The following is a 13,847-nucleotide window of genomic DNA, read 5'->3' as shown; positions in this document are numbered from 1 at the left end:
AGACATGTTTATGTATGTATGAGTTTGTTTACGCATGTATTCCTACTAATCATACATATATTTACAGATATATATTTCTATTTTTATCTAGTAGTATAACATCTTATTTTGTTCTCATTTGCAGCCAGTTCTTGACGAAATACATTTGTAATTAATTCATTTATATAATTGATAAGATATGTCAATAAACGTTTATTTCTCCTTTGATTATAAAACAGTTAGGTGTGATATCATGATTTTCTGCCTTTAATTTCTAACCTATTATTAATTATTTGATAAATATACATGGTCTTGCTAGTTTTCTTCTCTTTAATGAGCGAACTTGCTCTTTGTGAGCAAGTGAGTTTGGATGATTTACTACAAAACCAATAAGTTTCTCCTTGTATTTGACATGCATTGGTTATTGATCATGTCTCAATCTATAAAGGCCTCAGAGATGTTCTCATCTTGTGTCTGGGGTTCTCTGTTGTAGACATAAGATGGTGCTGTTGTATCACTTTGATAATAATGAGCATCACCACATTTCTTGAGTGTCTGCATTTTTTACATGGTAATGAAAAAGGAATGCCTTTACTTTGCTTCAGGGATTTTGTTCAGACTTAGTACATATTTCCTCAAATCTTCTGCGTGTCACATGCTTTATGCTAAATTATGTTTACAGGGCCTGGTAATTAATGTGCATTTAATCAGATAGACTGATCACTGCTGATATGTCCTCACAGACTAACAAGTAGCCGTCATGAGTCTTCAATGGACGGCCGTGGCTACGTTTCTGTATGCCGAGGTATTTGCGGTACTACTACTATGTGTCCCGTTCATCTCTCCAAAACGGTAAGTTTCATGTGTTGATGAAATGCATGTTAAAGGGTTAGTTCACCCAAAAATGAAATTTCTATCATTAATTACTCACCCTCATGTCATTCTAAACCTGTAAGACCTTTGTTTATCTTCAGAACACAAATTAAGATATTTTTGATGAAATCTGAGAGGTTTCTGATCCCCTAGTGAAAGCAATGTAATTACTAAATTCAAGGTCCAGAAAGGTATTAAAGACATTTTTAAAATAGTCCATGTGACTACAGTGGTTCAACCTTAATGTTATGAAGCGACGAGAATACTTTTTGTGCGCAAAAACAGAACAAAAATAAAGATTTTATTTGACAATTTCTTCTCTTCCATGTCAGTCTCCTACGCATTTGACGTAGTGAACGCAGTGCAGAGCTTTCGTGTTGTATGTCAGAATGCCGGCTCATTATTGGCTGGCTCCTGCGTCAGTATCACACGCATCAGTGTTGACCAATGCTGAGTCGGCGTTCTGACGTAAACACGGAAGTGCTGAACTGTGTTTGCAAAGTAAGCAGTGTAGGAGACTGACACAGAAGAGAAGAAATTGTTGAATAAAGTTAAGTTTGTTTGTTTTTTGCACACAAAAAGTATTCTCGTCGCTTCATAACATTAAAGTTGAACCACTGTAGTCACGTGGACTATTTTAATGATGTCTTTACTACCTTTCTGGACCTTGAAATTTCGTTGCTGTGTATAGGGAGATCAGAAAGCTCTCTGATTTCATCAAAAATGTCCACATAGTTATTGTAGTAATTTTAATAACATCTTATAGTTGTCAGCTTCTAAACTTTCATTTAACTTCTGATCCATTTTCTTCTCTCACACCAATTTTTTTCAACACAGGCCTCTTTCCAGGAAAGATCTCAGAGTATTGCCAGTATTGAAATCTGTCCATTTGTTGCGAAATAATGTTGTTGGTTTAAAGCCCTAAAACATGAATGAGCGTTTAGTTGTTGATTTGGATGTTTTGTTTCCAACACTACCAGGATAATTAAATTCTGTGCAATGCTTTTATTCCACAAAAGGTCTTGTGAGGGAATAATTTCTTAATTTGAGAGAATTCACATGATCTTCCAAGGTTGGGACACTTGGTAAACAACATTTTCTTAGAATCTCAAAGAAACGCTTTGAGAATACTCAAAAAGACATGAAATGCTTCTCAAAGACTTTTATTTGTGCTCACTTTTAAGTATGTTTGAAAAAATGTGAACCTTATGATGTTCTTTGGACTTGTTGAGAAAGATTAGCGTTATCTTGTGTGCCTTTTTGCCCTCTGCCTATTAAGGTGTTATCTCTGTTGTTGCCTCTGTAGATGGAGCAAATTTTTCAAGTCTCGGCTGGTCACTGTCATTACAACGTATGGAAACACTGCCTTCATCGTCATCATTTGTATCCTTGTCTTTCTGCTCGTAGGTGAGCTTGAAAACACCTTACTGTATTGTTCCCATTAAGCAGTCTTGTTCAAACTTAACTGCATAAATGTACATACACCAACACACACGATGTTAAAGATGATATGTCATTAAAAATACTATTCACGTCGTCCACACAGACCGTTTGTTACAACTAAGTTGCAAAAGCGAGTCATTCAGAAATAATCGCTGTATTCATGGCATGCCATGATGCGGCAATTAGCATATGACTGTCTACATATTAATGCTTATTTAGTATTCAACAGCTTGGCAGGGTCACACATTTTGTATATAAAAAAAGTTAGTTAGTCATAACAGATGATATCATACACTCCTGTTCAAAAGTTTGGGGTCAGTCAGATTTTTTTTTTTAAAGAAATTCATATTCTTATATTAAGCAAAGATGCATTAAATTGTGACAGTACATTTATAATGTAAAGACATATATAATGACATCTACAGTAAGATTTCTATTTCAAATGTTTTTTTACTTTGTTTTAACAAAAGTATTAAGCAGTTATTAAACTGGTTTCAACATTGATAATAATAAGAAATGTCTCTTGAGCAGCAAATCATCATATTAGAATGATTTCTGAAGGATCATGTGACACTGAAGACTGGAGTAATGATGCTAAAAATTCAGCTTTGAATCACAGGAATAAATTACATTTTAAAATATATTCAAATAGAAAACAGTTATTATAAATTGTAACAATATTGTACAATATTTATATTTTTACTGTATTTTTGATCAAATAAATGCAGCCTTGGTGAACAAAACATAATAAATTTGGCAATTTATATGAATTGAGTATATGCAATAATTAAAATAAAAATGTATTTAATTGCTAATAAGTACATTTGGACAGCCATACAAACATTCAATTTCTCTCTTTGACTTTTGCATGGAATGAACTTGATTTATGAATGAAAAATAGAAACCAAAGTTTGTGTTTCTGCCTCTACAGATGCGTTTAGAGAAGTGAGAAAATACAGTGTTTCAGAGAAAGTGGATCTGAGCAACAACCCTGTGGCCATCGAGCACATCCACATGAAGCTGTTCAGAGCCCAGAGGAATGAATACATCGCTGGCTTCGCTCTGCTCCTGTGTTTGTGAGTGTTTTTTCTTCTCTCTCTTGCCATGTTTGTCTCATTTTCTGTGAAACTCGCTCCCGCAGGTCTCTCTCGCTTCTGTATTTTGCCCACCTCAACATGTCTCTCTTTGGCACTGGAGCTTTGGCACTGGTTTTCTGAACATGATCAGTTACACGGCCTGATTTTATTTTAGTTGATGGCTCCCAACAGATTTTCCGTACAAGCTTATAAACAGAACGTCACCCTGGCTTTCAGAACAGGGTCGTTGGGTTCTGCACGTTCTGTCCCAGTAGTATTCAAAGAAGATGCACAAGTTGTTTGATTTTGACCATGTTATGTTGCAGCACCAGCTGGCAAATAACTGATTTACTCACCAAAGACCTTTTTTCACTCTCATGAAGCACTTGCCGAGTGTTAATTTAAGACCCTGGGTGTGCAACTACAGGTTGTTTTCAGTAGGTTTTGTCCTCAACTTGCGTAATGTTTCTCCACTGTCAATGTAGCCAAGCCAAGCACTGCTGAGCTCATCTGTCATTTGAATGAGATCATTTGCAAACTCAAGGATATTCAAGACAGATAGAATACAAGTGATGTTCCGTTAGAATGTTAATCAGTGATGTTCAGTTCAAATATTATCAAGGTTATACTGACAGAGTGTACTGGTCATGTTTTGATCAGGATATGCTGTTAAGTGGAACTATTGCAGGTGAAATGGCTAACATATTTATTTTGTTTTTACTAAAATGAAACTGCCATATGACGATAAATAAACTAGGCTTTTCTCGTTTATCATTTAAAATATGCAAATTCGTTACATATTTGATATCAAAAGGTATATAGAATCCTCAGAAGACTTTTATTTTGAAACGTGATCCACAACTATGTGGTATGTAATGGAGTGCTACAGGAATGAGCCCTAAAACCCAGAAACTTCCGGTTCCATCAACCCAAAGTCAATAGGTTTTTGGTTAAATGTCGTAACAGTAATTCATGCTTTGTTCTGCGAAATAAAATACATCAGTAATACCCCATTCATGATTTTTTTTTTAACCTTTTACGTGTCGTGAAAAGGGCAGTTACAGATGTTGTCGAGGACATTAAACGTCATTATGCCGAACAGGAAAACTCATCTACTCATTAGTCCGCTTTCACAGTCACGTATTTATAATCATGCTCTTGCAAACTATTCAGTGAAAACAAAGAGTGAAAAAGCTTAGGGAGAATGACGTTGAAGTCATGTGACCATTGTGTAGTTTGTTCATAGCCTAACAATTACCGCTCTATTATAGCACCGGCCATCTCGAGCATCAAAATACACGAGACACATTCTGTGGAGGTGGGCGTAGATGGCCGTTTGCCGTTTACTTGCGTTTCTGAAAGAGTTAATGCCCCTTGAAATGAAGTGTTTATGACAGAGAGTGAAAATGTTCATTTTTACAAATGTTTAAGCCTTTTTATGCAGAAAACTTAGCAAGCTACAGAAAAATAATCTTAAGATCTGAAAATGCATTTTATGACCTCTTTGACCTCTTAACTTTCATGTTCCGCTAGCAGGACGCTTGGCGCTGTTTTTATTTATTGGCTTTTTTCGCATCACATATTTCAGTAATCATCATAAATTAGGTATCACTCGAAAGCTTAAAAACTCAGCATTCATTCTGTGAAAACCGTTTTAAAATTGGACATTGCGTTACCATGGAAACTGTACTTTAAATCCTTTTAGTTGGTTCCTCCCCCTAGTGGGCGTTGTCATGTATCATATTACAAAATTTATTTTAACTAGTCAAAACGTATCTAATCTTGACAAAACACATCGTCGGAAAGGTCTGAATCCCAAGCTTCCATATTTGGCATCTGTTTTGTGATAAAAGTGATATTTGGACAGAAATGTATTAATTTGTTACAAGAGAATGCATCAAAAAATTTCAAGGGAATGTGGGTGACACCCGGCGGCTTTTTTTGGTACAACGCCTAAACAAAATCTCATGGTAACTTCAATTTTTGTGATATCAACTTCAAATTTGGAACGCAGCATGGTTAGACATTTGGCTTTGATTTTATATCAATTTTAGAGTAAAAATATTTTTTCAAATATATATTTTATATAAAAATTATATTTAGTACAGTACATTTGATTTACAATAAATTTTCATTTTTTTAAAGTGCTTTTCTTCTTTAAAACAAGACCAAACTTAGGTCTATATGTCAAAGCATTCTTGAATTACAACAAATTAATTTAAACGATACCAAATGAGGAATAAGGGTCTTATCTAGCGAAATGATCGGTCATTTTCTAAAAAAAATCAAAATGTATATGCTTTATAGGCGCAAATGATCGCATCACAAGTGCTTCCACCAGAACACGATTCCATATTCTTCAAAAAGCTTACGCTGTATGTCCTACGCCTTCCCTATTCAACTTACGTAACGAACGCGGCGCCAGTTCCGTTTTTCCGTAAGTTGAATAGGGAAGGCGTAGGACATTTAGCGTAAGCTTTTTGAAGAATACGGAATCGCGTTCTGGTGGAAGCACTTGTGATGCGATCATTTGAGCCTATAAAGCATATACATTTTAATGTTTTTTAGAAAATGACCAATAGTTTCACTAGATAAGACCCTTATTCCTCGTCTGGTATCGTTTAAAGCCCTTTGAAGCTGCACTAAAACTGTAATTTTGACCTTCAAACGTTTGGAGACCATTAAAGTCCACTATAAGGAGAATAATCCTGGAATGTTTTCATTAAAAACCTTAATTTCTTTTCGACTGAAGAAAGAAGGACATGGACATCTTAGATGACATGGGGGTGAGTAAATTATCAGGAAATATTTATTTGAAAGTGAACTATTCCTTTAATGTTGGCTGCTGTCCCTTTAAGAGCTGAACGGACCCAATATAAGCCTACTGTTAGGCTGCCTTAACGAGGTCTCGGAATTATGGTAAATACGAGTTTCCTAGGTAAAAATTGCACATGAACACCCTTTCATTTCGCACCATGAATGCGATGAGCTCATAATCACGATTTCAGAAGTGGTAATTATCAAATTTCCGATAGCACGTGAAGGCAGCAATACACGCGCACTTTCTCAGTGTACACTTAAGACATAACGAGGATATTTACGAGGATACTTACCAAAACGGCATTTAGATATATTTTTGTTGACTATTTGGCTGTTTAGGCGCGTATCTGAAGCCCTTTGCTTATGCGCGTTCCGCACAGGTGGCCACCTAGGGAACAGTGTCCGTTTCGCGGCTTAATAGCACGGTTTATGTTTAATATCACATCCCGAAGTTTAGCACCAGTAGACTGCATTTTACGTCCCTCTCTTATTCGGCTGATTTGGATGTTAAGTTTGAGTTAGGGAGGAATAAAAGCGCACCATTGTGAAGGAAAGGAAGGTGCGCTGAACGGAATGCAGCAACGGTACAGTAATCGTTTTACCTCGATTATCTTGTTTTCATAATCGTTGGAAGCCAAAATCGAAACTGAAATCGAAAATACGATTAATTGCACAGCCCTATGAGAAACTGCTTTTGCTCGATACAAGATGTCAGTCACAATGTCGAGATGAGCACCAACTGGAAAACTGCCAACTGGAAAAGGTCATAAAAACTCAAATTAAAACAAATTAAATGTTGGATATTATTTTGTATGTTTTCTGAAGGTTTGCTAGTTCAAGAGTCAGTCGAACCAAAATCATTATTTTAGCGTGTAGTACCTACCCTTAACTCCTGGCCTGCTTTGTTTATATATCCACACGGAAAGTGAAAATGTCGAGGCAATAATGTTCTGTTTGCATAAAATACTTACCCGTCATTGCAGTTAACTTACTAATTTTACTAGCACAGATTTATCTTGCGTCTCCACCTTGTTGGAGACAGTGTCTTTATTTATAGTAATGAAAGGTGAATGAGTTGTGTACGTGTGGGGCAGACAGAGAGCAGAATATGTTGCTATATTACAGTAGACATGGAAAGAATCTTATGTTGAGCCAGTTAGGGGTCCCCCACACTGTTTCCATTCACAAACCTCAACCATGGGTACTTAACTTCTCGCAACCCGATTGGCCGGTTTGTTGTTGCACACTATACGCAACGTTTGAGAGTCTCCCAGCTCTGCATAGTTTTTCCTTACAGGGGTTTCACCATATTTTCTTTGAATGGCATGTTATTTATATCCTGCTGGATGACTACTACATCCATTAGGGATACTACTTCCCTTGACTGCTGGGCTTGAGTGCCGTTTTCGTAATCAAACGGACAGCTGCAGGACATGTGATCAAGCAACTGGTGACGGGTATTATATTTAGCCTATGTTCATGGCATTCTCACTGGCCGAAAGGCCATGACTCCTGTTACAAAATGGACCTCTTCCACCTTGGCAGCAAACGCGTAGATGCCACAAAGGTGATGGAAGCGGCGCATGACGGTTGGACATGTGCTTCAGGCGTGTAAGGATGCAGTAGCCGCCACACATTTCCAAAGTATAGTGTAAATCGCTGTTCTGTGATTAATGCAACACGACGGCGAACACTGCAAAAATAACAGAGAATAGATATTGAATCTAGTTTATTTGTCTTACCCCACTGGCGCCTGACAAAATTTTGCAAGATTTATAGTTAATTTAGTTAATAAAATTGCTAGTGGGGTAAGAAAAATACAACTGCATTCAAAATATATTCTCTGATGTCTTAGTTTTTATGCAGGTTTTTTTTTTTTTTTTTTACATTTTATTCACATGCATCTGATTATCCTTTTTCTTCTGTCTTTATTGAATCTGATATTATCTTTATATAACTAATCATTGTCATCCGAAAAACTCTGCACTTAAATATGATCAAGTATTCATGACACACTTTTTTATTGCACAATAATCAATTTTTTTTTTTTTAAATTTCGTTTCAAGAAGGGTCATATTTCACTCCCAAAAAACTATTAGAGGTTGCCTACAGAAAATGAACCCCTCCTTTTTTTAGGACCATTAAGTTTTATAGCATTATTTTCATGGCATTTAAGCACATTTTGCCCCAGTTCTTATTTTGCGCTCTCTCTTTCTCTATATATAATACTATACATGTATTTCTTTGTTTTATTTAAAATAATGTTGTTGTTTTTTTGTTTTTTTTTATTGTGAAGATATCTGATTTTTAATTTTGAATTATACCTGATTAGTATATGCAATATTTCTTGTACTGGTTTTAATTTAATTTAATTGCGGCGGTGATAACTGAAAGTATTCTACATATTTTTTTAAAAATTGTTTTTTATTTGAGTTAACATGTCTGTACTATATAAGCACTTGCTCAAAGGGAAAATTACTCATGTCAAATTACAAATGTCTCATATTTGCCAAATAATTCATTTAAAATTTCAGAATAGGTTAAAGTGAATGTAGGTCACCTCAGATCACCTTGTTACCTCATACAGTGCATTTGACCAAGGTGTGGGCTTCTCTTGCATTTATGCAAGTCGTGGCTGTCAATGGTTAAACCCATCTGCATTTTGGTCACAGCAGGCTTTTACAAAACCTTGACCCCTTTTACACATGTGGACACTGACATGAATGCGATGCCTGCCGCCTTTAGCCTCTGCATTCAAGCACATGGTTCAGATGTCATCAGCCTGCATCTCTCAGCTCATCTGGTTTTATGAAATTGTAATTTTAGAAGACTGTCCATGTTAGGTGAGGAGAATAGCCAAAAGGTTTACACTGGCTTCAAGTTTGCAAAACCATTTGATATTTGCCTGTGGTTGAGCGGTTGTGACTCATTTGTTTATGCTAATTTTTGTTATGCTGTCTGCTGGGGGTGATTAATGAACATTGATGTTTCCTAGAAGTGTTACGCATGCTTCAGGAGTGATGCTAAGTAACCCAATCTCTGATTTTGGACTGGACCTTTAGTCCTGAAGTGGAGAGATGTTATTCTTGCAGTCCATAGAAATGTCACACAGGCGTCTATGCTCAGCATCGACTCCTCCCTTTCAGATTTGCATGTTAAAATGAGAAATATGTTATTCAAATGAAGTTATGTGTGTGCCAAAGTACTCATACTCTGAAATTAATGTTGCATTTATTTAATATAATGAATGTATAAATATAAATACACTTAATATACAGTAGTCAACATTTGAAGTGGATCAAAACCTTTCATCAAAGTTGTCCTAAAACCTTCTTCTTAGGACAACTTTTATTAACTTTTTTGATCCACTTCAAATGTTGACTACTATATTCGCTTGTATATTTGCACCTTTCTGGCATCTATATAAAATATATACACTGCCGTTCAAAAGTTTGGGATCGGTAAGATTTTTAATGTTTTTAAAAGAAGTCTTCTGCTCACCAAGGCTGCATTTATTTGATTAAAAAAAGAAAAAAAACAATACAAAAATATTATTACAATTTAAAATAACTGTTTTCTATTTGAATGTATTTTAAAATGTAGTTTATTCCTCTGATCAAAGCTGAATTTTCAGCATCATTACTCCAGTTTTCAGTGTCACATGATCCTTCAGAAATCATTCTAATATGCTGATTTGCTGCTTAAGAAAATCTTTTAATATTACCATTTTTTGTATATATATATATATGTGTGTGTATGTATATATATATATATATATATATATAATTACATGAAAAAAAAGAAATCTGAAGTAAATTCTACATAAATGTTCTGCAGTAAATGCTTTATACAAATGAAAAAAAGTGTTATAAAGTGTTTACAGGCTCATATCTGGGATTTTTTTTTCCCCAGTTTTTTTTTTTTTTTTTTTTTTTTTTTTTGGCAGGTGAAAATTGTAACTGGACATGCCTGCTAAACAAGCCACAAATTTTAAGGAATCATTCATGTCTGAAGCACAAAAGGTGTGGGACGAGTTACGCAATGAAGTTCAATGTTTAGATTTAGGGGTTTGTTGAAATAATAGTCATAGAGTTTCTTGCCTTTCTTGCAGGCACTACTAATTATGCCAAAATCTGTGTCAGTACAATGCAGAAATGGCAGTGTAGGCTGAGCTGTAATAATCAGATACACACTAACTGTTTAGTAAATCCACTTGTGTCTGATGAGTTCATGTTGTTTTTTTCCCTCCAGGCTGTTGAGACGTCTGGCCACACTGCTGTCTCAGCAGGCTACACTGATGGCCTCTAATGAAGCCTTTAAAAAGCAGGCGGAGGGAGCAAACGATGCTGCGAAGAAGTACATGGAGGAAAATGAGAAACTGCAGGAGGTAAGAGAATTGTGTGAGGCAGTGCCAGTCCACTAGTAAAACTTTTTTATGACCCCAAAGGCTTCCAAGGAGTGGTAACCTTTACTTGGTAGCATGTTAATGACCAATGGTGTAACTATAGGAAGTTTGGGTGGGACATTTGGACAGGGAATCGTGATGAATGTGCTACATAAATGAACTGTTGGCCCAAAATAAAAATTCTGTTATTATTTACTCACCCTCATGTGGTTGTCTATGACTTAATGTCTATGACTAACACAAAAGAAGCAGTTGGTAAGCTGCTCTAGTTCCTCAAATCAAAAAAAAAAGAAATAATGAAATGTTGGAAAGACATGAGAGTGACTAAATGATGACAGAATTGTAATGATGAAATGAATTGTTCCTTTTAATGACTGCTAATCTGTTTGTGATTTAGCTAAAATTCCACATGCACTTCATTAGTATTGATCTGATGTTCTCATGAGTCATTCTGGTTTATTAGGTGTTATCCATCTCTCAGTTCTCAGAGAAACTGTCAATATCATAGTACTGCAAACTTTACATTTTACCTCTAGAGGGCAGAGTTTCACTTTGTCTAAAATTTACATACTATGTGACAGGGTCTAAAATTAACACTTGTCTAGTGTCAAATGCTAATAAAATAGTGTATTATTTACTTAAAAAGCCAGTTGCTTAGTGACCTTTTTTGTATTTTCATGGTAGTAATGAATATAAATGGCTTGAAAGCATATGGACCATATTAAGCGAAAATTAAATTATGACCATAATTTAATATAAAATTCTGTTTAATTTTTTTAGTAGATTAGGCTTTTATGTTCAAAACTTTGGTGTCTGTAAAAAAAAAAAAAAAATGCTTTGCTTATGCTCACAAAGACAGTTTATTTGTTCAAAAATACAGTAAAAACAGTAATATTGTGAAATAGTATGCCACTTTTAATATAATATAACTAATATAATATAATTAATATAAATAACAGTTTTCTGCGTTTTAATATATTTTAAAATGTAATTTTATTCCTGTGATGGCAAATCTGAAGCTGATTGTTGAATAATTGAATGCATCCGTGATGAATCCGTGAATGAGTATTAATTTCTTTAAAAAGAGAAAAAAAGAAAAAAACCTGACCCAAAACTTTTGAAAGGGAGTGTATTTACTTCTGTATGTATTTATGGTCAGAATAGATTTTATAAAAAATATTTTAAAATGTTACATTTCTAATGTTATGATAATTTTTATAAAATGGATAGGAATATATTTAGGAAATATAATAAATATAAATAGGAAAATATATTTGATATCATCTTTAAGGATAGAGTTTTCTAAAGGTTTAGTTTAGTGGTTTGTAGCTCTTTTGTAGGTTATAGGCAACGATGAGTTTTACCATTGTGCCCTTGAGGCACTTTAAACTCATTTGCGTCCGACCAACTTCCAGGGAAATTCAAGGGAGCTGCCAACCACTTTGTATAATTAACATCTATAAAATAACCAACAGTATAAACAATGTAGTGGGGAACTACAGTTCAGTTGATCACTTCCACTTTGGCAGGCCTTTTCAAGTTCAGTGACAGTGCTGAGTGTTATTCTGTGTTTATTTCTGTTTTATTTTCAGTGTGTTTTTTCATTGTAGTTTTGTCTGTAATTATTAGTTTTAGTTTCTTTGTTTGTTTTTTTTTGTTTTGTTTTTTTTAGTTTTTCTAATTTTGTTGATTTAGTTTTTATTTATTTTTTGTTTTAAAGTTTTAGGGATTCCAAAGTTAATACACTAACTAGTATCATTTAAAAAATGTTTGTTTAATGCATACAATTATTATTAGTAGTATTATTTATATACTATAATAGAACTTATTCATATTTTTAATTAGCCGTTTTTAATTTCAGTTTTTATTTCATTTTGAGTTTTAGTCATTTTGTTATTTGCTTTTGTCATTTTTATTAGTTTTTGCTTTTTAAACATCTCTATATAGCTTTTAATTATTTATAGTTTTAGTAATTTTAGTATACAACTTCAGGATTAGTTCACTTTAAAATGAAAATTACCTCAACTTTACTCACCCTCAAGCCATACTAGGTGTATATGACTTTCTTCTTTCTGATGAACACAATCGGAGATATATCAATAAATATTAATAGCCAGACCGCCTTCCGTATTCAACTTAGGAAGAAAGCATAACCGATGTCGTGTCAGTTAAGCTTTTTCGTAAGTTGAATAGGGAAGGCGTAGGACGTAGCGTAAGCGTTTTGAACTGCAAGAGTTTTACACTTTCTTAAGTTGAATACAGAAGGCGGTCTGGTGGAAGCTAGATATTTTACTTTATAACTTTTTAAATATGGATATTTTTCATACACAAACGCATCGCTTTGCTTCAGAAGGCCTTTATTAACCCGCCGGAGCCGTGTGGAGTACGTTTATAATGGATGGATGCACTTTCTTGAGCTTCATACTCAATAATCCCGCTCACTGCCATTATAAAGCTTGGATGCATCAAGATATTTATTGATATAACTCTGATTGTGTTCATCGGAAAGAAGAAGGTCATATACAGCTAGGATGGCTTGAGGGTGAGTAAAGTTGGGGTAATTTTCATTTTAAAGTGAACTAATCCTTTAAACTTCATTTCAGTTAGTTAAGGCAGCATTTCTAATTTTCATTTAATGTTTAAGTTTTTCATCTAACATTTCATCTTAATATCTGCATAATGAATTGTAATTGGTCTTCTGTCTTACATATATTGACAAACTGAATTGTCACTGATCTTGTCTTCCTTGCATATATTTAGCCACTTTTACACTTACACTATGTCCATGCATATTGATGATATTGTAGCCAAGAGAAAAAAGACGCACTGACTGTCAAGACAATGGCAAAACGGCTCAGATGTGGTATGTCATTTGAAAACACTGCTATTTCCTTGATATGCAGGTCTGGTTAGTTATTAAAGTCCTGGATACAGCAATCACATGCTGTGTTATTGTCTTTAGCACATGTAGTTTGCTAGTATTTAGATGCTTGAGCGTGGAGGATGCTGGGATAGATCAGCATCGCGTGGCTCAATTACAGTGCTGACGTGCAGTAAGTCACCGCTTTGATCTTTGCATGGTGTCACCCCATGCAGAAGCATGGCACACGTGGGTTATCACACACGCATACCACCATAATTCACATCTGTCAAATGTTGTTACACCACAGAGCGAGCCATAAACAAGAGCACAAGCCATACTGAATGACAGATGGTGGAATATTTCAATTTAGTAAATGAAGTTTGACTCT

The 13,847-nt window shown here is 34.8% G+C and overlaps 1 protein-coding gene across 1 annotated transcript in view; it reads left to right on the top strand.

Moving 5' to 3' along the window:
• Positions 1 to 13,847, top strand: part of bcap31 (B cell receptor associated protein 31) — a 28,585-nt gene that overhangs the window by 294 nt on the left and 14,444 nt on the right. Inside the window, exons 2-5 of the mRNA XM_051902565.1 lie at positions 723 to 831; positions 2,159 to 2,259; positions 3,227 to 3,371; positions 10,443 to 10,578. Of these exons, the coding sequence (XP_051758525.1) occupies positions 740 to 831; positions 2,159 to 2,259; positions 3,227 to 3,371; positions 10,443 to 10,578 (474 nt within the window). The 5' untranslated portion in view covers positions 723 to 739. The remainder of the gene's footprint in view (positions 1 to 722; positions 832 to 2,158; positions 2,260 to 3,226; positions 3,372 to 10,442; positions 10,579 to 13,847) is intronic.

Source organism: Ctenopharyngodon idella, chromosome 8 (assembly GCF_019924925.1).
Source record: "Ctenopharyngodon idella isolate HZGC_01 chromosome 8, HZGC01, whole genome shotgun sequence".
Lineage (NCBI taxonomy): Eukaryota > Metazoa > Chordata > Actinopteri > Cypriniformes > Xenocyprididae > Ctenopharyngodon > Ctenopharyngodon idella.
The sequence above is the reverse complement of the archived record's forward strand: the minus strand, read 5'-3'. Positions and strand labels throughout refer to the sequence as shown.